A 24,156-nucleotide genomic window follows, 5' to 3' on the forward strand; every position below is an offset into this window, starting at 1 on the left:
GCTACATACAACAGCTAGCTCTGATGTGCACGTAAAACCCTATGACCTGACCTGACTAAAACTTCTCAGAATGGACAATCATTTCCATTTACAAATGACGTCATAACTACCTGCGTTTGAAGACTTTTGCTTAGGCCTATCTATATCTGAACAAAACGTTTCACATTTCGAAATTAGGCCCTACAATAGCTTTAGTAAACATTCGCAAACATCGTGAACACGTATTCATGAAATCATGAAGAAGCGCTAGCAGTGGCAAGGATTGTATTCCTTATCCAATGTTTTCCTGGAGCTGCTTGTCACTAAATGAATTTTATGACGCAATAACAAATACCCTTATCCTATTATGACATTGTGTTGTTACAAATGTAGATTATTTTATTTTAAAAGGTCGGCAAACTAACACAGGCTGAAACTAGTTTAATCAAGATACAGCGAGAACAGACTTGATGAAACCAGCTGAAACCGGTCTGAGGCTATATAGGTTCGTGGCGACACGAATAGCACGCCAGTCAGAAGATTGCGAGCAATTCCGGGAGAAGTCGATATCGTGACCTTTCAACCGAGACAACCAGCAAAGCTAACACGTGGTAACGCCTATCTAGGCGTGGCTAAATATAAATTTACACAACAGCTCCAGTGGACAAGGGGAGATAATCACACTTTCCCGCCAAGTGAATAACTTTCGCTGTTGCAGCTTTGATGTTTTTTTCTCGTCCACCAACTTAAAAATGTCTGAGGGAGATATGGCGATAGAAAAGGTGGAAAGCGAAGAAAAGAAAGAACAAACGTCTGCACATGCTGATTTATTGAAATGTTGTGCAGTTTGTAAACAATCTTTTGCAGAGACGCAAGCGATTCCAAAACTTTTGCCGTGTTTGCATTCGGTGTGTGACGGATGCCTTACGCCATCCGATGCAGAAATAGTGGAAACAAATTCTAATGGAACAATTACAGGTAATGCTGCACTGTGGTGTTATTGTTGACATGTTGTACACCATCCCCATCATGTATTGTTGCAAACTTACAACATCCTAGGTCGTTTGTTTTATTCTTTAGTAGACCTGTGCGGTATTTTTGGAAATGTTGAATCATTGCGTGACCCGGAACTTCTTAGTGTAGCCTATGACCTGCGAACAATAATTCAATGTATTAAACATTTGAAAATTATATTTTACACTGTTACTAATTTTGTTTCTATATAAGGAAGGACTTTCCTTTGGCACTGTCACTAACCCTAACCCTAACTCTCTATGATAAGTATTTATAATGTTCTTTATACGTGACAGTGCCAAAGGAAACTCCTACCCTATAGAATCTTTGAGAACATTTTATAAATTAGTAGAAATCTAATCGCCAGGCCACAACACCCCCCCCCCACCCACCTCCACCTTCACACCGCCACCACTTGGGCTAAGGAATGTATTTTTTTGTGTAGCCTACTGTGTATAATTAAAACAAGATATTCTAACTTGTCTCCCCCCCCCCCCCCACATCAGATATGTTGCTACAGACCACACCCCACGCCATGCCACCTGCAGTGGCGGATTCAGAGGGGTGAATAGGGTAGCTAGCCACCACCTTTTCTGGGCATTTTTTAAATTTATTTTTTATGTTCATTCCAAACATGCTGTATTGTTCAGGAAGATGCATATAAAGCCATTCCGTTAGGGAACATAATATGCATCGTCCTGTTGTCAATCAGGTGTACAATTGAACCAAGTATGGCTTGCATGGTTTCTAGACGTTTTGTACCCAAACACGTTCGTAGCATACCAGTTCGTAACCAATTAAATAATGTCATACATTACACCTAACATTAATATTTTGTTTAAATACACAATTATAATGTTATATTACAAACATATTGTAACATTTAGCAAAAAAATTGTTGTAATAATCACTCAATATCTTTTATAAGCATTAAATGAGCAAGTATGTGCTGTGCATCACTGAAGCATGCTGTTTCGTAACCAAAAAGCATACCTTTTTGTAGCCAAAGAGCAATTCTTTTGTCTTGTAATTTGGTGTCGATTCCAGTGCAGCGATGGTGTTTATTGTTATGCATAACCGTTCCGAGATATCGATCAGATATATGCTCAAAACAAAAACATTCATACACACACGTACTTACGTGCGCACACACACGCACATATAACAAAAATATAATAAGATCTGATATCCCATGTTTTTTGGAATGTGGACTTTTTTTAGGTCTAATAATGCCTACATTGTCCGATATAATACATTTTTGATAGAAGAATACAACTTTTTGTTTTAATTTATGCCTTTGTTTGGTATGCCTTTGGGTACAAAATGGTATGGTTACGAAACGACCTTATACCACTTGCATCGGTAAGGACAAAATTAAATAATTTTCTATATATTTTGGTGTGAATCAGGGAAACTTCCAAAATTTTTATAAACTTTACGGAATTATTAATTGGGAATTAGATCCTCGGAAATCAGTGAAATAAGGCTCTAAAATGTCCATGATGCCAAAACTTCAGGGGGATTTTCAGGATACAGATGATCCGTCCTCTGGACATTTTGTCCATTAAAAATTTGACTACTGTTGAACTCCACGATTCATCCACAACCAAAAATTGTTCTTGGACAATTAGTCCACTATAAAAAAAATTGTATTAGTTATTTACTGTGTAATTATGTCCACAGAGATTGTAACCTAACCTAACGGCTTTGCCATGCCTATATCTCTGACTTTGCCAGTGGCTTTACCAAGTATGATGGGTACAATTTGATGGGCGTTGTCTATTATAGTTATTATAGTTATACTATTTTTCATTAAAAATAAAAAGAAATTAATTGAAACAAACATCAATGTAATTTATGTGCTTGCTTTAATAAATTAATGGCAAAACAGATAAAAGGCATATTTTTTTCAGTTAATAATACCTTTTTGGGTGTTTTATAGTCTAGCACCATCTTGCCTTAATCAGCGCCATGCTGCCCCGAGATTAAACAAGCCTTTTTAAGTAATTAATTCTAAAATTGCCTTTATAAAACATCCAAAACGGTATTATTAATTAATAAAATATGACTTTTATATCTTTTGCCATTCATTTATTAAAGCAAGCACATAAATTACATTAATGTTTATTTTAATTTTCAGTTGTTGTATTTTTAATTAAAAACAAGTGCCGTGAAAATGCCCCAAAAGTGTTTTCTCTACCATGCCTTGCCTAATTTCTAGGGAAATCACAAAATATTGTAAGTATAATAGAGAATGGGACAATTAAAGTAAATTTAGGCTTATTGTATTTACAAATTTTTTATGACGCTATTTTTTTTAACAATCTTTCTCAAAAAAAAATAATATATATATATATATATATAGTTTGTGAAGAGTAGATGATATCGAACAATAACAACATATCAATAAAGTACCATAATGGACACACATAGACAGACAATAACAAGTTGATAGTGCCACTAAAATTTAGTTTGTTTCATATACTAGTAGTTTACCACAAAACAAAAATAATTAACCATTTCAGTGGCTAAGAAATGACATTTTAGATTTATTGGTCTAAATGTTGTAATCGAGTGGACAAATTGTCCGAAGTGGGTGGACAAATTGTCCGAAGTGGGTGGACGAAACGCCCATAGGACGAACTGTCTGGAAAGCGTGGTATGTGCTATCCTGTCTGGTGCATATAAAATATCCTTTACTACTATGGAAAAATGTAGCAGGTTTCCAAATGTTTGATAGCCGATGATTAGTAAGTGTGCTGTAGTGCTGTCGTTGAAAGAAAACAAACTTTTGAAAATCAATTTTGCTGCATTTTTTAAATCCTGGCTGCGGATTGCTGTTACATATTTCGAGGATTGAATATCCAGATGTTGCTATTCTAAACAAAAGTATTTAACATACAGTTTATACTGAGAGGCATAAAATTGAATACATTGATGTGTATTTCACCAATATTGTCTCGTAGAAATGTCGTATCATCATGTACATAACTGATTATTAAACACAAACAAATTTCATGTATTATTGGTTCTGTAGCTGAAACAGTGTGCACAATACAATGTAATATGTCTTTAAAAACAATAAAATGTCTTTAAAAACAATAAAAATCACGACTCGAATGTTAAAAATTATTACATTCAATTCTTAAATCAATGTTTTGATTACAGTACAATCAAATTGAACATTGACCTGGTGTGATGGTACATGCTCTTAAATTTGTTTCGCCTGTGGCGATTTTAATTGTGTTAGACGGCCGTGTGCAAGTTCATTGCCCGTAGCCCTGGTGGGCAACTTGTTACGTAATACTTCGCGCAATCGGACATTCCAATATGCACTTAGTCCAGCTGTGGAGGCCATGTGGCGAGTAGTTACGTAATACCTCTGCGAGTGCGGTTTCGACGACCGTGATTTTGGCGACCAAGGCGTCAGTAAGTCTGACGATCAGAGAGAAATATACCGACTCTAGTTGAGGTGAAATATCAGATGATAGGGGGAGGTACCGCCTTGTACCCCCAGGCGTATTCTGATTTATAATAAATAGCTAGGATTTAGATATCTAGAGAACGCAAAAGGAAGCTTCCCGGGAACGTTAGTCCGTTTGGACTTTGGTAAATATCATTTCTGCTCTGTGTATAACCTTGATGTGATTGATGTGACTTTAAATACTGTATTATACCAATATTCTTTAGACAGTGTCTTCGGTCATCTGACGAAGTAAATTGTAGACTTTTTGTTCTAACATTATACGAGTATTTGGTAATATAAAGCTTAGCCAGTCATCCTAGACGACCTAGGTAAACTGTAGGTTATTGTCTTTATTGTGATAGGTACCAGTATTAATTCTGTGTTACAAGGTTACTGAATGAGTAGTTAGGGTTAATTAAAAATTAACCCGTTAGGAATAGAGCTGTAATTCCTTTATTAATTAAGTTCCCCTGGAAGCGTTCCTAAATTATCACACGTTACTGAACGATTAGTAAGGGTTAATTAAAAATTAACCAGTTAGGAATGGTGTTGTAATTCCTTTATTAATTAACTTCTCCTGGAAGCGTTTCTCAATTATCACATGCGTGGGTGGTGTGTAACGGTGAAGTGATTCGCATATTAAGTGATCAGTTCTGGGTTGTTATTATTGCTGTTATTAATTAACTACTACGGCTGTACATTTGTCAGCGTAGATTAATACAGATTCCAAAGTGTATTGTGTTTTTGTTGTGTTTCTAGAGAGCCTAACGTGCTATAATAATATATACTTTATATAAGATCGTATCTCTGATCATACCTAGAGACGAGCCATACTAGGGTTTAACCGCCTGTTACAGAGAGATCTAATAGATATACAGTTAGGAGAGATATTTTGATAATCGTGTTTTACGGGAATTATAGAATCCCCGTGACAACTGGCAACAAGTATACTGATGGAAAGAAATAAAGGATCACACAAATAGCAACAAGAAATAATGACTGCACCAAAAATCAATTAATATTGTCACAAGTTGACTGGGAATATATAGGCAGCACATTCAACACTATAGACATTCAATCCCACATTATAATTTGATATGAAATACAGACATTACTACGCTAGTTGTGAATTAAATTTCGTCTACAATTTGATGTGTTCCCTTATTTCTTTCCATCAGTATATTTAACAACAGGCATCTAAAAATTGCAGGAACAATTTAGTTTTGTTTGGCACTGTCACCTGGTCATGTTTATGTACATTTGTAGTTTTGCACAACCCTTTTTTTCTCTCGCATTAAATTTAGGGCTTCTTATCATGATGGGTAATGTAAAAATAAAATAGGATACCTGAATGTATTTGTAAAAGCCATAAATTGTTTAACACCCATTTCCAATTTTAAAGGCCTGTAACTACAGTGAATAGCATATAGCATTGTGGAACAATGAATCTAAATATAATTAATTGCAATGAACAAAATATTTTAGTATTTTTACTCTCCCCTTGTAACAGTGTTACTAGTAACGGGGAGAATTTATTGCCATAAAATTTTCACGTGTTGCCATTTAGAGATTGAGTCTAGTGTCGGTTTTATAAGCACATGCCCATACTTTACCATTTAGAGATTGAGTCTAGTGTCGGTTTTATAAGCACATGCCCATACTTTACCATTTAGAGATTGAGTCTAGTCTCGATTTATAAGCACATGCCCATACTTTACCATTTAGAGATTGAGTCTTGTCTTGGTTTTATATGCACATGCCCATGGATACTTTACCATTTAAAGCTTTCGACATGTCAGTCTTTCTTCTCTGAGATCAGTTCACGAATTAACTCCTCTTAGCATGTGAATTTATTTTGGGAAAAAGTACCATGCTACAAAAAATTAAATATCAGTGCTCAATATGGTAATGTTCTAAATGGCTCCCCTCAATCAAACTTAAGGGAGCAATTGATTACTCATTCACCCCACATTCACAATTATTTTTTTACGGTGAAATCTACCACACTATTAAGTATTAAAGCTGTACCCACATTATTTTTATTATGTAACCATTTATAATAATCGATCAACATTAATTTTTTGACAGCTGTACTCACTAATCTAAGTCAAGTAAAAATACATCAGTAGTTTGACTCTCCATTTTAGTAGTGCTTAGAAGCGGGTTGCTTTTCCTCCATTTGGCATTGAAGTATTACAAAACATTGCATTGATGTATGAAAACTGGTAACGAGTCATTCAGGGCCAGCTATGGGTCGGCCAAATTTTTTGCTAAATTATTTTATATTAAATTTCCAAATTTTATAGATATGCCAAGTTCTTTTGTAACAAAATATCAATACATGAAATTTGTAATTTGAAATGATGAATTTGGCAAGTGTCCGAGGTAACCCTGTCGTAGATAGCATGGGTGGGAATTCGCACACACACACACACACACACACTCACACACATGCTGTTAAATCCATATATACTGATAGAAAAAAATAAAGGAACACACAAGCAGTAACATCAAATGTTGGCTACAACCAAAACCCTCGTCCACAAGCAGTGCCACAATACATCTCTGTATTTTATACAGACTTCACTACTCCAGTAGTGAATTACATTTGGTCTCAAATACCATGCGTTCTCTTATTTCTTAACATCAGTGTGCATATATATATATATATATTTTTTTTTTTTATTAGCATATTATGTTAAAACTTTAATGGGTGAGATTGCATCTTTAGCACTGGTGCGAAGTAGCACATTTAAAGCTAGGCTATCTCTGGGTGAGTGGAACATTTTGGCCAATTATCTATAAATATTTTAAAATGATAAAAATAGCAAAAACCCATTTTTCTAACTTAATATTAATTATTTCGCCAACTCTTATTAGAAATATTGATTGGCTAATCTGGCGAGTACCAAAGTTGCATGTAGTCCTTTTTTGTTCCCCCTTTATATACAGGTATTTACTTGCTAATTGGCTAGTGAATGGAAAACGTTGGGATTGTTGCCCATTTCAAGTATTAATATGAATGCAGTAAAACACAAAGAAGTAATAAAAATCAACCACTTACGGCAAGTGGCTGCTGAATACATGAGCCTGCATGCTGCCACTTTTACAGTCTTTAAACTGTTGTTACTTTTATTATTTTTAACTGTCTGTACTGCTGATTAATGGAAACATGTTCTGTTGGTTACTTCCATATCAATTACCATAAACATTTGGCATGTCACCATCATTAGAAATAATGAAATGTACATGTAACTGAAAATAATTAGTTTAACCATTTTCACAAAATTAAAAAGCATTGCATCATCAATAATACAGGTGTATAGTCACTGCAAAAACAGATGGCAACATCATGTTCACCAAGTGATCACATTGAATGTGACATTTTTAGTGGATGTTATCATTGTAAGAATAATCTTAAATTGTCATACTTTTTTCCCATTACAAGTGCACATTATAAAACACTTTCAGAAAAGTATTAATTTGCATGACAAAACATGATCATCTACAAGAAATGAAAAGATGATCACTTAATTTACGGAGAACTCGATCTGTTTTTAATTATTATCTTCGTTTTATTACACTGGAGGGCATATTTTGAGTGTTTCTAATACCTACTTACTACTACATATTCAAGTGTGACTGCACATTATTATTGCTTGTATACTAATTTTTAAACATTTATTTTGCAGATCGTAGAACTTGCAACGAGTGCAATAGTCCCTATACTCTGAGCAGTGGTGCCATCACGTTGTACACTCCAGTCGACAATGTATTCTTGCAAGAAACTATCCGTGCGCAGGACAACACAACCAAGACCGCGGAAGTCTCTAAACACATGTGCGCGTGCGAAGAGAACCTGGAGGCAGAGTCCTTCTGCGCTGACTGCAAAGAATGGCTGTGCAACCAGTGCGTGTCGGCGCACAAGCGGGTGCGCATCACCAAGGACCACGAGATCCTGGTGGGCGACAGCGTTCCCAAGATGGACAACAGCGTGGCCGACCAGAACCTCTTCTGTAAGCAGCACCGGCACGAGAAGCTCAAGTTCTTCTGCGAGGACTGTCAGAAGCTGACGTGTCGCGACTGCCAGCTGGTGGAGCACAAGGACCACAAGTACCAGTTCCTGAACGAGGCCACCGTCAACTACAAGCAGCAGCTGGAGACGAACCTGGCCATGATGCTGGAGCGCAGCAAGAAGCTGAGTCAGGTGCACGGCATGATTGAGCAGCGGCTCACGCAAGTCAAGGAGCAGCACTCGACTATTGTCAAGCAGGTCCAGTCTCAGGCAGATGCGCTCATCAAGTCGATCATTCAGAACGCGCGCACCTTACTTCAGAATGTTAAGATTGCCTCGGAGAGCATGGCACGTGGTCTGGCGAAAGAGTCCACTGATCTGGGGACGTTGTTGAAGAATTATGACTTCTGCACCAGATTCATGCAGAATATTGTCAATGACGGAAGCAACATGTCGCTGTTGTCGACAAAGGCGACAGTTCTGAGACACTGTGGTGAGGTGTACAACACACCGGTTGAGGCGAAGTCGCTGAGGCAGATGTTTAACGTGCAGTACAAACACGACGTAAATTTTCTCTTTCAAAATCTTCACCGGTTTGGGGCGATATTTGTGAACAATCAGAGATACCACCCACAAGATCGCCGGGGCTACCTGCCTGAGACTCTTCCAGCCAACAACATCACGTTTCCTGGCTCCATCTATTCACAGCCTCAGAATGACCAAGCCACTCGCCACCATATGATGTCCCTCATAATGCAGCAGCCCATGAAAGGGCCGGTGTCGACTGCAATCACAGCATATGGTAAATCAAGTGTGCCATCGACGGTGTCCAATCTAGTCTCACAGATGATGCAACATCCCAACAGTCGGCCAGCACAGACTACCACAGCCTCCTCTTCATGGTCGCGGCAGCTGAATATTCCACGGCCACCCAACCAAGGTTAGTGTTTGAGTTCATCATTGCTTGTATAGGGGGTGGGACATCGCTTGGTGGTAAAACGCTAGCTTGATGCAGTGTCAGTCTGGGATTGATCCTGTCTCTGGGAAGATGCATATATTATAAAAGATTCCTTGCGACTATATGTCATAATTACTAAATGATTGACATCCAATAGCCGATGATTGATAAATGAATGTATCAATAGTGGTGTCTTTAAACTTTGTTCAGACAGATTATTCTGAGCATTAATTGTTTGGGAGTTGGTTTAATCCTTTTTTTGTAGTATAATTTTAAAATCTTTCTGATAGTATGATTAATATCATTTGTAGTAGGAGTTTTTTTCAGTAGTACTATTGATTCTTTTTGTACAATTAATCCTGATTGTTGCTGTTAGTAAATGGTGTTTAATATCTGTTCATTAAGGCATCACACATCTTTTATTAACAGCATTCTGTTTTAAAAGGCAAATGTTTTGTTTTTTGAGACCAGTAACAATTTTCAGTTAAATGATATTGTATTGTGAGCTATAATAGAACTTATTTTAATTTTTCCCATAACAGTACCAAATTTGCTGACTTCAAACCAGCGCCCGTCTCCATATCCGGCCTTCCAGCCAATGAAACTACATCACCGTCCTGCCATGCAGCAATCTGTGGTCAACTTCAACGTGCCGGTGCAGAAAAACATTCAACAGTCTCAACATATAGTGCTTGACCCCAAAATGTCACTTCCCATGTCGTCATCCAACCAGTCATCCAACCAGTCACATCTCGCAGCAAATCGGAATTCCAGTGGTAAGAAATAGATTATAGATCAAAATTAAGCAAATCCATTTAAAATTTAAAAGAACTAAATAATATTAAAATAATAATAAAAGCAAGGAGCTAGTTGAACATATATAGTGTTCAGGAATCGAAAATATAATTTTTAGTAATAACTAGATTTTAGCATTAACTTCTGTTTTAACTATACTGGCGCAAAAGTAACTTTGCAAAGCTTGAAATTATCTTATAGAAAACTAACAAATGGTACATGGTGGGATATGAAAGTATCATGAAGTTCAACATCTGAACGTCACAATGCGGTTTCTCACTTGATTCTTTTCAATTGGTAACAATATTTATCAAATTGTGCAAATTTTTGATGTATGTAAAGTTTCCTTTGGATGCTAGTATAGTTACTTTGGAACATTGTGGAAAAAATTCCATAATAAAAGAATCATTTTTTTTTTTTAACCTTGCAAAATTGGCACTAAATATGTAAAAAAAATAATTTAATTGGCATATTAGTTCTTAAGCACCCAGGGATTTTCTTTTATCCCAGCGGGACAGTCTCATGAAACATCTCAAAGTGATGAAAATTTGTATGGAGGTGGTGGATCAGGCATCTTTTGAATTCTAACATTGGTTATCGGTACAAAATTTAAACATATTTATTATTTCTGTGATATTTATTTACTATTCATCCAGAATGTGTTTATTGAAGTAGGAAATAGTGATCAAATCAATTAAAAGTGAAATTTTCATATCCTGGTTCTCTCGCCCAATGTGAAATTTCAAGATGTCAACTGTTAAATCCAAACTAATAATGGGCAGTTTTTACAAGGAAGGGGGAGTAACTCATGGCATATAACACTGCCATAAATGAATCTGGTTGAAAGAATTAAATTTATAAAGCAAATTTTGATCCAATCAAGTATTAAAAAGTTTAAAGTAACTCATCAGTTTAAAGAAACAGTGACAATCTCAATTTTACTTTACAAAGAACGTGATGCTAATTGTAATGAGTTGACATCACTCAATAATCTGTATCTTTGAAATTTTACAAAATTATAATATTTAAAAGAATACACTTGAAAAAAAAAGATAAAGTGAAAACATTCCCTAGTTGGGGTGGTCTATGAAATTGTACTGCTAGCAGCAGTAGAGACATTTGACACACGTAAAATATTAGCTGTTTTTTAGGGGGGTTTTCCATTCTCATCCATGAACACCAATATTAAAATGTACAGTTTAAGGTTGAACAAAAGTATTGTTTGGCAACTGAACCTTTTGCTATTTATCTAAATTCAGTTTGTTTTAGCAACACAAAAAGCTCTTTTTTTATGAATTGAACATAGAAGTGTCAAGTCAAGTGTTTTTGATTTTGTAAACAAGTGAACCCTGCAATTTAGTTTTTGTGTTTTTATAGGTCCCCCTCCATTGATTCGAAGTCCGCCTCACAACCAGTTGTCACTAAACTATGTCAACAATCGTCCAGGATCTGCAGACTCCGACTCTCGTCAAGGAAGTGACCCTGAGAGGCCGGCTTCTAGCAAGTCTGATGGGTAAGACACAATCTTCTGGGTGAAGATAATTTATTTTTCAGGGCATGGAAAATCCAAATATGGCAATTCCATATCTGTGTTGGGCTATGAATTTAGCAGGATTCTGTACTTCCACGAATGACCGGTTTTGGGTCGGAAGTGTAAAATTATGAGACAGAATCCAAAAAGATCTATATTAAATCATATTTATGATTCTGGCAGAATCCTAAAATCAACGACAGTCACTCTTCACACCCTTGTTTTGGCATCCTACACAATAAGTATAGCATATTTTACCGTACTTTCACTTGAAATCCATATTTTGTAAAAAGTACAATTTTTTAATTACAAGATTTTCTTCAAACACATTCAAGTGCATTAGTAATTAGTAAAGTTCAAAAAAAAAAATTCAATAGCAATTTTGCATTGGAATTTTTCCAGCATTCATAAAATGGAAACATCATGTACCCAGTTATGGTTATTGTAAGGAGATGCAAAATGACATCATTGGAATACTGACATCATTCAAATTCAAATTCAAAATTAGCTATATTATTACAAAGCTTTGCCACATTAAAATAAAAACTGGTCTATTACCGTATATCTTTGCCTATAAGTCGAATTTTTTTTCACCCAAAAATTATTTTATAACTTGGGGGGGTCGACTTATAAGAGGGTAAAAAAATTTCCACCAAAATATATTACTGTTTTGGGGATTATTTTACAAGTTTTATTGTTGAAGTATGCCATGTATTTTTACTCAAATGTTAATTTCACACATTTATTTTTTATAACCTATTTATTTTGGCATTATAACGGTTTTGGTTATGCGAAAAGGCATCTCACTCACATGCCAAGACAACAGTCCACTTAGTTAAATTAACAGTCATCACTAATAGCAAAAATGTAAACAATAGTAACTACCTGTTGCCTGAGTTTATTTTGAAATCTGGTCACTGGCATTAATGGTTGTTCAAACAATGTTTTGTCGGTGATTAACTTCATGAATATTACTGAGCTTTCCCTTAAAATAGACTGATCTCTGCAGTTCACTAGAGCAATAGGACACACATCATTTGGTACAAAAACCAGTGTACTTTTCAGAGTTATCCTCCTTACATGTATTAATATGGCGGCAAAACGTGATACTTTGAGTTTTATCGTAGTGATCTGTTGTCAGTGTTTATAAATAAAGTTGTTGTCTGTGCACAAAACCATCTGTACAGTACCATACAGAAACAGTCAAACAGCTTTCACTCTCTACTAAGGGAATATTTCGTTTTGATGCTATGTAATAATGCTAGTTTGATTGGAATAGATTATATTGCGATGTACAAAAACATGAAAACCAAAGTTTGTAAAATAATTTTCTTTTGTTCAAATATTGTACATTATTGTTCTCATGTGCTGAAAATAAGAAATATTTCAATATTTATAAGTTGTTTTTCATGGGTCGACTTATAAACGGGTCAATAAAAAAAATATGTTTTCAGGGCTTGAAATTAGGGACTCGACTTATAGCCGAGATCGACTTACAGGCGAAGATATACAGTAACCTTGACCCCCCTGTCAGATTTTTATAACAAGCAGACAACCCTGTTTATGGGTTGGTATTTTTTATTTTTTTCATAATTCTGGATAAAATATTAATTTGAACTTTTAAAAGATGAAAGAAATAAAAAGTACCTTTTGTCAAATATATCATATCAAAAAATTACCTTTGGATATGTTTTATTTATTGTGTATGAAGCCAAAACAAGGGTCCGAAAAGTGACTGTCGTCGACCTTAAAAAGAAAATTCCCCAAATTCAATGCTTGCATGTGAATAGTTTGACATATATTTCAGTTGTGTGTAACCAGTCAATTTTCTTAAGTTTAAGTTCAGAATGGTGAAAAAACCCAACTTCCATTTATTAAATATGGCATTAAAACTATTACCAAAACAATGATGTGGAAAATGTCTGTCATCTACCTTGGTTCCCATGAAAAATCTGTACCCCAGCTAAACATTGTTGGCTGGAACTATGCGATTGTATTTGTGACCCAGCCTTTTTATTACATGCTGGTCCTAGAAATCGTGAACTGCATTTTACAAAATCATAGTTTAGGTTTACAACTTTCAATGGAGTAAATGTAATGCACAGACAAGAATAGGTTACAGTAAACCATATTTTAACAATTGATGGGGATCAAAAATGAGACCTCATTAAATTAATCTTCAGGGTTTTAAATTAAAATATGTTGGTTGATGGTCTAATCATATTTTTTGTCTCTGTTTACAGTGATTTATCTTCAACCACACGAGTGAAACAAGAAAACACTCGCAGTGATGATTGTGTGATCACTTCAGCTCGCATTAAAGGAGAAAAACTTGATGAACCAAGCTGTAATCAGGTGATTATCTCCCATTACATGGAATTAGGGCTACAATGAGAAATGAATACTATTTTTATTTATTTATTTAAAAAAAAAAAAGTTTATCCTCGGAGACAAATTTGGTATTGTCCTGCTTTGGAAGTGAATACTTTCTTTATAGCTTCACTGTCATTTTGCAGCATTGTATGCAACTTATATTTTCTTGCTTAGAAGTTTTGTTTGTTACCTTAATCTGAAAACAAAATGGCATTTTGTGGGTATTAAGTGCCTTCAAACTCGCATATATTATCATTTCAGGCAACTTAAATCTTTAAAAAAATAATGGCGTTAATATTATATAGGCAATCTTCTTTACAGCTATAACCTATCAGCTACTATTAATATTTGTATTCCACATTGAAATATTGCTCATGGTTCTCTTACCATAATTTGCCAACATCCATTATTATTTTAGGGGGGTCCACCATATTTTTTGGTGAGTTTCGAGCCCTGTAATTCATTCGTGCTTTATTATTTATATTATTATTAAGCACTTTTTATTTACTTTAATTTTGTCAGGTGCATTTTTGCATGAAAAAGTATGTCAAATTTTAGGTGATTTTTAAAATGTATAATGAAATTCCATGATTTGCTTGTGTTTTTGTTGTGAAAGTGTTATTTTGTATTGCAGCAGAATGGATTGTCTCCTTCAAACAAAGATTTCGCAGCAGTAAGTGGAGTGAGTATTCTTTTTAAAGTTGTGCCCATCTTGTTTTTATGTCTTTTCACGTTCTTGTGTACAAAAAGGAGAGGAATATTGTTTTAACAACACCTCTGCACGTTTTAAATTTCGACTATTTGATGTCTAACATATATTTATTTTGATGTTTGGCTGAGTAAGATCAGAAACCAGCTGCGGTAACACAGCCAAATAAGCCATACAGTGTTACTGCCAGAAAGACATTTTTGGTATGGGGCTATGGATATGGAAGGCAATAACAGTCAACAGGGGGGTATGAAAGAAAGAAAATGGTTTACGTTTAGGTTAAGGGTTAAGAAAATCATACAGTAATGATAAGAGTAATTAATTTTTTCAAAAGGTTGACTTAAAAAAATAAATATGCAAAAACGTTTGGGTATGGCACTATACCCATTTTACCCTCTTGTCAGAAGCCCGGTTGACATCGTTTAAAATGTACTGATTTGACATGAAACAAGTATTCATTTAAACAAAATGTATATATTTTTTGGTTTATTTTTAATTGAGTATCACATCCTTGATTTTACTAATAAGATCAGAGAAATAATTGAAAAAAGGAGGAAATTGGTATGTGAAATTAAACAAGTGGTATCATTCTGGAGGTAGTGCATGAAGGGTGTAATGGTCTGTAATAGATCTCCTGGGGAGTGGTAGTATTCCTATGGACTAGGCACCTGTTAGTGATTCATGGAAGTAATCACGACTACCAAAGTTCCTTTTCGACTCTGCCTTGTTCAGATATAGGGGTGGGATGTAGCTCAGTGGTAAAGCGCATTCCTGATGCTCGGTCAGTCTAGGATTGATCCCCGTCAGTGGGCCCATTGGGCTGTTTCTTGTTCCAGCCAGTACACCTCAACTGGTATATCAAAGGCCATAGTATGTGCTATCTTGTCTGTGGGATGGTGCATATAAAAGATCCCTTGCTACTAATGGAAAAATGTAGCAGGTTTCCTCTTTATCACTGTGTCAAAATACCATATGCTTGACATCCAATAGCCGATGATTAATAAATCAATGTGCTCTAGTGGTGTCGTAAAACAAACTACTACTTCTGTTCAGATATATGGCTTTGATTACGAAAACTATTTTGTCATTCAGATTTTATGAGTAGGCATGTTTACGGAATATTATAACATTCTTTGTTTTGAGTTGCCTAGCATTAATACGTGTTTTCACAGTTTGCTGTGTGATTGTTAATTGTGCTGATTAATTTTGGTAACCCAGGGATTAACTCAAAATATACTCTTCAAAAAAAGAAACGCAAAAGGGTACAAATGGGTTATAACTCCGATTTTATGTTTCCTACCGGTTCATGCTTTGTGAATATAAGGTCATTGCATGTCCCAAACACATTCCCACGGTTACATTCGATAAAACGCAGCTACTGTACAATAAAGTTCCAAAATGTGAATATTCGCAAAAACGCAGCCACGTGCAAACCATGTCACCACTGCACGTGCGTTGTCTGCACGTGCAACATGAACACCGACAGTATAAAAGTGCAGGGTGTTCGCTTGCCTGGCCTCTGTATCTGGCCGACAGTTGACAATCCAGGACATGCCACGTCTCAGTGAACCGCAGAGAAACAATGCCATCGGCCGACTAGACGCAGGCGAATCCAGAACGGCCGTTGCCAGGGCATTCCATGTGTCCCCAAGCACCATCTCCAGACTGTGGGACCGTTACCAGCAACATGGATCAACACGTGACCTCCCTAGATCCGGTCGACCACGGGTCACTACCCCCGGGCAGGACCGCTACATCCGGGTACGCCACCTTCGGGAACGATTGACTACTGCCACCTCCACAGCCGCAGCAATACCAGGTTTGCGCAGGATATCCGACCAGACCGTACGGAACCGCCTACGTGAGGTAGGAATTCGTGCCAGACGTCCAGTTCGAGGTGTCATCTTAACACCACAACACCGTCGACTCCGACTGCAGTGGTGCCAGATTCATCGACAATGGCCTCAATTGCGATGGAGACGGGTGTGGTTCAGTGACGAGTCCCGATTTCTGCTCCGACGTCATGATGGAAGATGCCGCGTGTATAGGCGTCGTGGTGAACGTTATGCGGCAAACTGCGTGCAGGAAGTGGACAGATTCGGCGGGGGTAGTGTCATGGTGTGGGCAGCCATCTCACACACTGGCAGAACTGACCTGGTCCACGTGCAGGGCAACCTGAATGCACAGGGCTACATTGACCAGATCCTCCGGCCACACATCGTTCCAGTTATGGCCAACGCCAACGCAGTGTTCCAACATGACAACGCCAGGCCTCACACAGCACGTCTCACAACGGCTTTCCTACAGAACAACAACATTAATGTCCTTCCTTGGCCATCGATATCACCGGATTTGAACTCAACTGAGCATCTATGGGACGAGTTGGACCGACGACAGCGACAACCACAGCCCCAGACCCTGCCCGAGCTGGCACCAGCCTTGCAGGCCGAGTGGGCCACCATCCCCCGGGACGTCATCCATACTCTGGTTGCTTCAATGGGCAGGCGGTGCCAGGCAGTTGTCAACACACGCGGAGGCCACACCCGGTATTGACTCCAGATGACCTTGACCTTGGTGGTGTGTCCTATCACTTACTCACAATGGACTAGAGTGAATTGTGAACAATCCTGCAACATTTGGTAATTATCGGACTCACCATTCAATAATTAAATCAATTCTCCAAATGTTACGACAATGTGGTTTTGCGTTTCTTCTTTTGAAGAGTATATGTTTATAACATGTTGACCAATCCCACCTATTGTCAATGAGCTGTTAGAAGTTTCTGGAAATGCAAATGCACCCTGTGAGAAAACTTATTTTTATGCAGTGATCATGCAGTTGTTCATTAACTTTCTGTAGGGATGTACTTTTTCAGCTTTTATGAACTTGTTTTGCATGCAGTATTTTGTGAAACAAAGTACTGAATTTCAATCTGAAAACTGACCTGTTCCTAACCATGGTAAAGAGTTTTCAGCATTTTGAAGATAATTTTGTCTTTTTATCTATAAATAGGCATCACATGCTCAGTTTCTGTGTTTGAATGATCAAAATAATTTCAGATAATAAAACTCTTTGGGTTTTTTTGTATTGATCAAATAAAGGTTAAAATTGGCGGCAGAGAAAAATCTTTGGTTTGGTGCAATCATTTCACAACGTGTTCCACACATGAATACATCATAGAACATACAAATATATAAGTACAGCCAGTGTTATTTTTGCAGAACAAAAATTAAGGAGAGTGATTAAATGGTTTTCTCACTAAAAATATAGTGAACCATTACCGTATTAATACAATATAAAGTTGCGTGCTGAGAGGAGCTAACATTACTACTTGATCTAGTCTTGGTGGTGTGGGGATAAGTGATAGCAAGGTCTGTAGTAGGCAGCAGAGAAAAGTCTGGATCATGTTTTGTTGTTATCACTCCCTATTTTAGACAGCAAGAAAAGTCTGGATCATGTTTTGTTGTTCTTCTCACTCCCTATTTTAGGCAGCGGAGAAAAGTCTGGATCATGTTTTGTTCTTCTTCTTGCTCCCTATTTTAGGCAGTGGAGAAAAGTCTGGATCGTGTTTTGAGTTGTTCTCACTCCCTATTTTAGGCAGCAGAGAAGAACCTTGATGATGTTTTAAACAAACTGCCGTTGGAACTCGGCGACACATTTGTCGACATCCACACTGAAGCATCGTCCAAGAACAAGACTGAGTCGCCCGCGGGGGAATCTTCAACTCAAGAGGAGACACCTGGGGCGAAGCAGCCTGAGGAGATCGCGATGAAAGGGTGTGACATGACATTCAGTGATCCGAATGACGATTACTGCGCATGTTGTCACAACGGTGGGGAGGTGCTGTGCTGCGAGACGTGTCCACGTGTCTTCCATCTCCAGTGTCACATCCCACAACTACCAGCAATACCCAAGTATGAACATCACTTATTAACATAAGTTTACATTAAAAGTAGCTTTTGTTTTGTGAATTAATATTTCTATTTGGTTTTCTGTCTCATTTTAGGGGCGTATCTAGCCTAAAATGATTAGGGGTGGGGGTGGGCAGTAAAAAAAATATTGTTAAGCAACTCCTGCAGTTGCCATTGACAATCAGTAATCCTGTGGAGATTTTTTTTGCTGTGATTTGTTTTTTCTAAATGTGTTTGTCTTCGTATTGTTAAAAATAAAACATGCTTTGTGAACTGAAAACTGGAAGTAATTATTAATGTAGGGTCTTCTGCTATATATGGCCGTGCGTCATTTATATTTATAGGTAACTAAAATGTCAGTAACATCTTTATGTTCACAAAATCAAAGCACGTGTGTGTCAAAACTTTGATAAATATCTGTTCATTGACCCCAGTGTCTCTTTTTAAATTTTGGAGGGGGTTAGTGGTGGAGCAACTGCATCTCTTGCCCTTTGTTTGGTACAGCCCTGTGTTTTCAGAATGTATATTACATCTCAAGTCTAGTGGAGTTTTGTGTATACCCTGAGCATAAATTCTAATTTCTCATCAAGATAATATTTATGTTCGTTTCAGTGGTGTGTTTGTGTGTACACTTTGCTCAACAGAAGATGACAATCGACTCAGCCCAGTTCCTATGGATACTGTGAATGGCACAAAACGCAAGGCACCTAGTGGCTTAACAGACAAAGAAATGAAGGTATGTATTTAGAGTTTTAAAAATTATTTGACTAATTAGTTGGCTAGTGTGGAATAAATTGTACATTTAGAATATTGTGTGTGTATATATATATATATATATATATATATATATATATATATATATATATATGATAATAAACGAGTTACCAGTTATTATCAAATTTATGTCCCGAGTGAAATAATTTTCAGTTGTCACGAGCTTTAGCGAGTGACAAATGAAAATTATTTCACAAAGGGACATAAATTTAATAATAACTGGTACCGAGTTTGTTATTCTATTTATTACCTCAGCTATTTTTTTCTCTAAAAGCCTTTATTTTCAACGCACATGCACGAAGGCCAATCTGTATAGAAACGATGTAAACCACTTTACGCAGTGTTCTGAGAATTGCTATAACTTTGTAATTTAATCACATTCATAGATAATTTTCAAAAACAAGTTTTCTTTATTCTGCTACAAAATCTATAAGGAATTGCATTAAAATAGAGAGATGTAAACGCAAACTCTTTAAAGTACATGACGTCATTTTGTGTTTGCCAAATCGTGATGACGTCATATTTAGTACCGACAAGGCCATTGGTTTGTAAGTGTCAAATTGTCCAATAGTATTGTTCGTTAGACCAATGCAGAATATTTCTCACTGAGAAAATATGGAAAATATTTTTCCTGTTGACCGCTGGGGTAATAAATATGTGTGTGTGTGTGTGTGTCAGTGTTTCTTTCAGAGTTTAGGATTATAATGATGAGATCTAAAATCAAGTATCAAAAGGGTGCAGAAATGCTAGGGACCTGATGTTTATGATCTTAGTTAGCAAATTGTTCAAATGTACAGTCTTGGTAGAGAAATATATGGTGACAGCCATGACCATAATCACCATAATAATGTACAATATAAATGAGCAAAATCCATTCTGTCTGATCTCTCAAGTCCTTAAATTAGGTTACTGGCAAGCAGTATTGCAACACTAGTGTCATTATTCCTTAAAAGTTTATTCATGTGGTTATTTCTCTAATAAACAATGTTAATATTTCTAGTGTTTTGTTTGATACAGATATGCGAGCGACTTCTGTTAGAGTTATTCTGTCATCCAAACAGTGTTGCTTTTCACGAGCCAGTCAGTAAACAGGTAAAATGTGTTTTTATTTTCTTGAGTTTTTATTTACATGAACCAGTCCTGTCCATTTGGAAGTAACAGAAGAGCTATCCTGTAATAAATTCTAGACAAAACATTTGATAACATTTCCACACATCCAAAGTAAAAATAACATCATATTAGGAGTTATAAGCCCTGGAAATTGTAGTAAAAATCATGGGCTAGGCTTCATTGATCTCTGAGCGGCATGGCACTGACTACAATGCGAACCACATGTTAACAATTAAGATAAATTACTCTCCTACCATTAATTTCTGTTAGATTTCCTCTACTTTTTATGAGATGCCAATCGTGAAAAAACAAATACAATGACACAGGTTCCACATACTAGATTGTAACCATGTCACCTATATAGGACCAAGTTGCTGTTTTGGGACAGTTTTTATCTGGTTTTTATTTTGTGTGTCTGAATTGGATATAATTACAAAATGACGTCTTAAATTTGAACCTATCTTAAAGGGACATTCCTGAGTTTGCTGCGATGTTCAAGATGTTGTCGACTAAAGAAAACTTTTTAATGATTGTAATTACATATCAAATATATTTTTCTGCATGAAACATTAGAGGCTGTATATTAAACATGTTTCTGACTGTTTTAATATTTGTACTAGGTTAAATTTCATTTTATTTCCTAAAATATATTTTTTCGTACGTACGAAATTATTTGAAGACAAAATCCAGTTTGGGCTTCTTACAAATATTAAGACGACCAGAAACACATTGAATATACAGACACTGATATTCTAAACAAGAAAATATATTTAATATGTAAGGGTAATCGTAGAAATATTTTAATAGTCGGAAACATCTTACAATGGAGCAAACTCGGGAATGTCCCTTTAAACGGACATACCCTAGTTTCTAAAAACGCACGTCCGTCTAAGAAGTAGTGGTTAGTGAGACATACTCTAGTTATTTTAGACAGTATTTCCCTGTTTAAACATAACAGACTTTAGCTTTGCTATATGTTATAACCTTATTCAAGTGTGTGTGGCAGGTTTATAGATTAACTAAACGTAGTGTCCATTTTAATGGGCTGAAACTAGTCTGCGCCTTTAATGGTCAGTACATCAAGTGATTGACACAATGGCAAGTTAATTGTTATTATAATTTTAAATGTCATATTTGTTTTAGGTGCCAAACTATTACAAGATAATCACGAATCCAATGGATTTCACAACGGTCAAGTGCAAGCTGTCACGTCAACATTTCAACCACTACAACTGTGTAGAGGACTTCATCGCCGACGTCAAGCTGGTGTTCATCAACTGTAGCACATACAACACTGTGAGTGCATTGATCAGGTCTTTTTATATACATGGTTAGTTACAGTTGCATGCACCCGGGAATAAAAATCAGAATTGGATTGAATTTTTATATCAATTATCAGTTTGTTCACCATTGCTGAAAATACAAGATTACCACGTCCAATGCATGCACATGAAGCTGGTTTATATGTTGAACTTTTAACCATTTCATTTGTTCAAGAAAATACTAATATGTGTTTGTGTATTGAATAACTTTTATTTATCATTGACATTATTTGAAAAAGTGTAGACAAACGGAGTACAATTGTGCCATGGACTTAGAAGGGAAATAACTCTGTATTATACTTTGATCACGAAACTCCAGCTCAATTAATTGGTCAAATGAGTGTCTGAACAATGATAAAATATTCATTAGAACATCACTAGGTGGTATAAAGATTAATAGGCATCTAGAAACCCTCTGTTACTGATACCCAATACACGGTGTACCTTTTCATGCTGGTATGTTGTTAATCCACCCTAGTTTGGGAATGTCGGAGCACTGAACACATCTCTGCTGTGTTTTACTTTAGGTATTTATTAAACACTATGGTGTGTGTTACTGTGTCTGTGGAAAGCTGCTGTATGATATTTTACAATATGGTAACTGTGACACCTAGAGTGTTATATAGGCTACTCTTACCAGTTAATGGCAAAAAAATATTGCACCTTAAAAATAAATAAATATTATCTTAATACATTAAGGGCCATATGCAATTATCAATATTTTTGCAAGTATACATGCCATACTTCGTTTATTTGTGGGTGTGGGGTATGTATGTATTTTTTAATACATTACCCTCTTGTATAAAAATGTTGATTTTTGTATGGAAGTTTTATTTTAAAATTTGTGTTAAAATTATACATTGGCATTATGCCACTATAGTTGTAAAAATGTTGTTCAATGTGAACAGCCCCATAATATAAAGAAAAACAAATCTTAAATCTGAATTATTATTTTTCTCCTGCAGGATTCATCAGAAGTTGGTAAGGCTGGACTCATAGTGAAGAAATACTTTGAGGGACTGGTAGAGAAACATTTGCCACAGTACGTGGAGTTTTCCAAGTCCTACCCCAAGATAGTGGAGAGACTGACGGTGGAAGTGGACGTGGCAGATTCTGAACCCGAGGCAAAGAAGTCGAAATCAACCACCCCACCTCTACACATCTCCTAGCATCATATAGAACACTAGACATTCTTCTTCTCCAGCATTTTCATTGATACTGCTAGTGCATTCCTGTTTATATCAATATTTATGAATTGAACTGATCCAAGACTCTGAGTATATTGTTAAAGAGCTGGAGTCTGTTTCACAAAACATCGTAAGTTTACGATTACAGTTGGCCATTGAACACCTGTGGTACGTCATTACGAAAGACTTAAGTACAGTAAGGACAAATATTGTTTTTGTTTTTTTTACATTTATCTCAAATGTTAATTTTTATTTGTACTGTTCTACTTACTAGATTTATGTTTATGTGCAAAACTTAGGCTTATGACGTTTTGTGAAATTGATCCCTGATGTCTGTCCATATAACAATAACATTATGAAAACTGGTAGCCTTTATGTACTACTTATTTCAGTGTTAGTGTTTTGTGTCATTAAAATGTTAGACATTCTTTACTGAATTGTACCTATTTTGTAGTTGTATTATTCAAAGTATTTTGCAGAGAATTAATTGAAAAGACAGCTAAGTTTACAAAGCTGTATAAAAATCCCAAAATGGCATAATTGCACAATAGTCCGATTCATCTGGATGAGATTAACCACTCAATGTTGCATTTACTTCACCTGGCTATTTTATTGACTGAAAACCAAACTCATGGCCATCGGCTATCTTTATTACCTCAAACAGAATCTCTGTGCAGTAGACCGATGTGAAAATTTTAGGCCGTACTGTACACGTTTTGAGATTAAATCTGTGCATCAATGTGCAATATATGGTCATCTGCAAAACACCTCCTTACAATTAAGTACTGTTTGTGGCACCATTTACTGGATTCAGATTGGATGTCGTTGAAAAAACTTGATGTTCATTTATTCATTCATTTGCTCATTTATTCATTCACTAAAGCTGAATGTGATCCTTCATGTATATTTCGAATTAGGTTTTTGTTGTTGTAATTTTTGTAATACATTTTTAATTCTTGGTGATGTTATTGATGTACTATGACAACAATATGGTATAAAACCACAGATTTTA

At 36.1% G+C, this 24,156-nt stretch overlaps 1 protein-coding gene across 1 annotated transcript; it reads left to right on the forward strand.

The window, feature by feature from the left end:
- The first annotated feature begins 483 nt into the window (after positions 1-483).
- On the forward strand, positions 484-24,156 carry LOC121380829 (E3 ubiquitin-protein ligase TRIM33-like). The gene is made up of 11 exons (XM_041509816.1): positions 484-957; positions 8,152-9,414; positions 9,975-10,208; positions 11,605-11,740; positions 14,002-14,113; positions 14,766-14,813; positions 18,438-18,754; positions 19,364-19,487; positions 20,543-20,617; positions 21,779-21,931; positions 22,923-24,156. The coding sequence occupies exons 1-11, from the start codon at positions 732-734 to the stop codon at positions 23,124-23,126; spliced, it is 2,892 nt and encodes a 963-aa protein (XP_041365750.1). The 5' UTR covers positions 484-731; the 3' UTR covers positions 23,127-24,156.

Source organism: Gigantopelta aegis, chromosome 9 (assembly GCF_016097555.1).
Source record: "Gigantopelta aegis isolate Gae_Host chromosome 9, Gae_host_genome, whole genome shotgun sequence".
NCBI classification, from domain to species: Eukaryota; Metazoa; Mollusca; class Gastropoda; order Neomphalida; family Peltospiridae; genus Gigantopelta; species Gigantopelta aegis.

What these genes read in the sequence shown, in the direction of transcription:
- LOC121380829 (XM_041509816.1), top strand. Translation starts at nt 732, where the DNA reads ATGTCTGAGGGAGATATGGCGATAGAAAAGGTGGAAAGCGAAGAAAAG. An exon ending in TTCTAATGGAACAATTACAG is followed by an intron (nt 958 to 8,151) that starts GTAATGCTGCAC and finishes TTTATTTTGCAG; the next exon opens with ATCGTAGAACTTGCAACGAG. An exon ending in CAACTACCAGCAATACCCAA is followed by an intron (nt 18,755 to 19,363) that starts GTATGAACATCA and finishes TGTTCGTTTCAG; the next exon opens with TGGTGTGTTTGTGTGTACAC.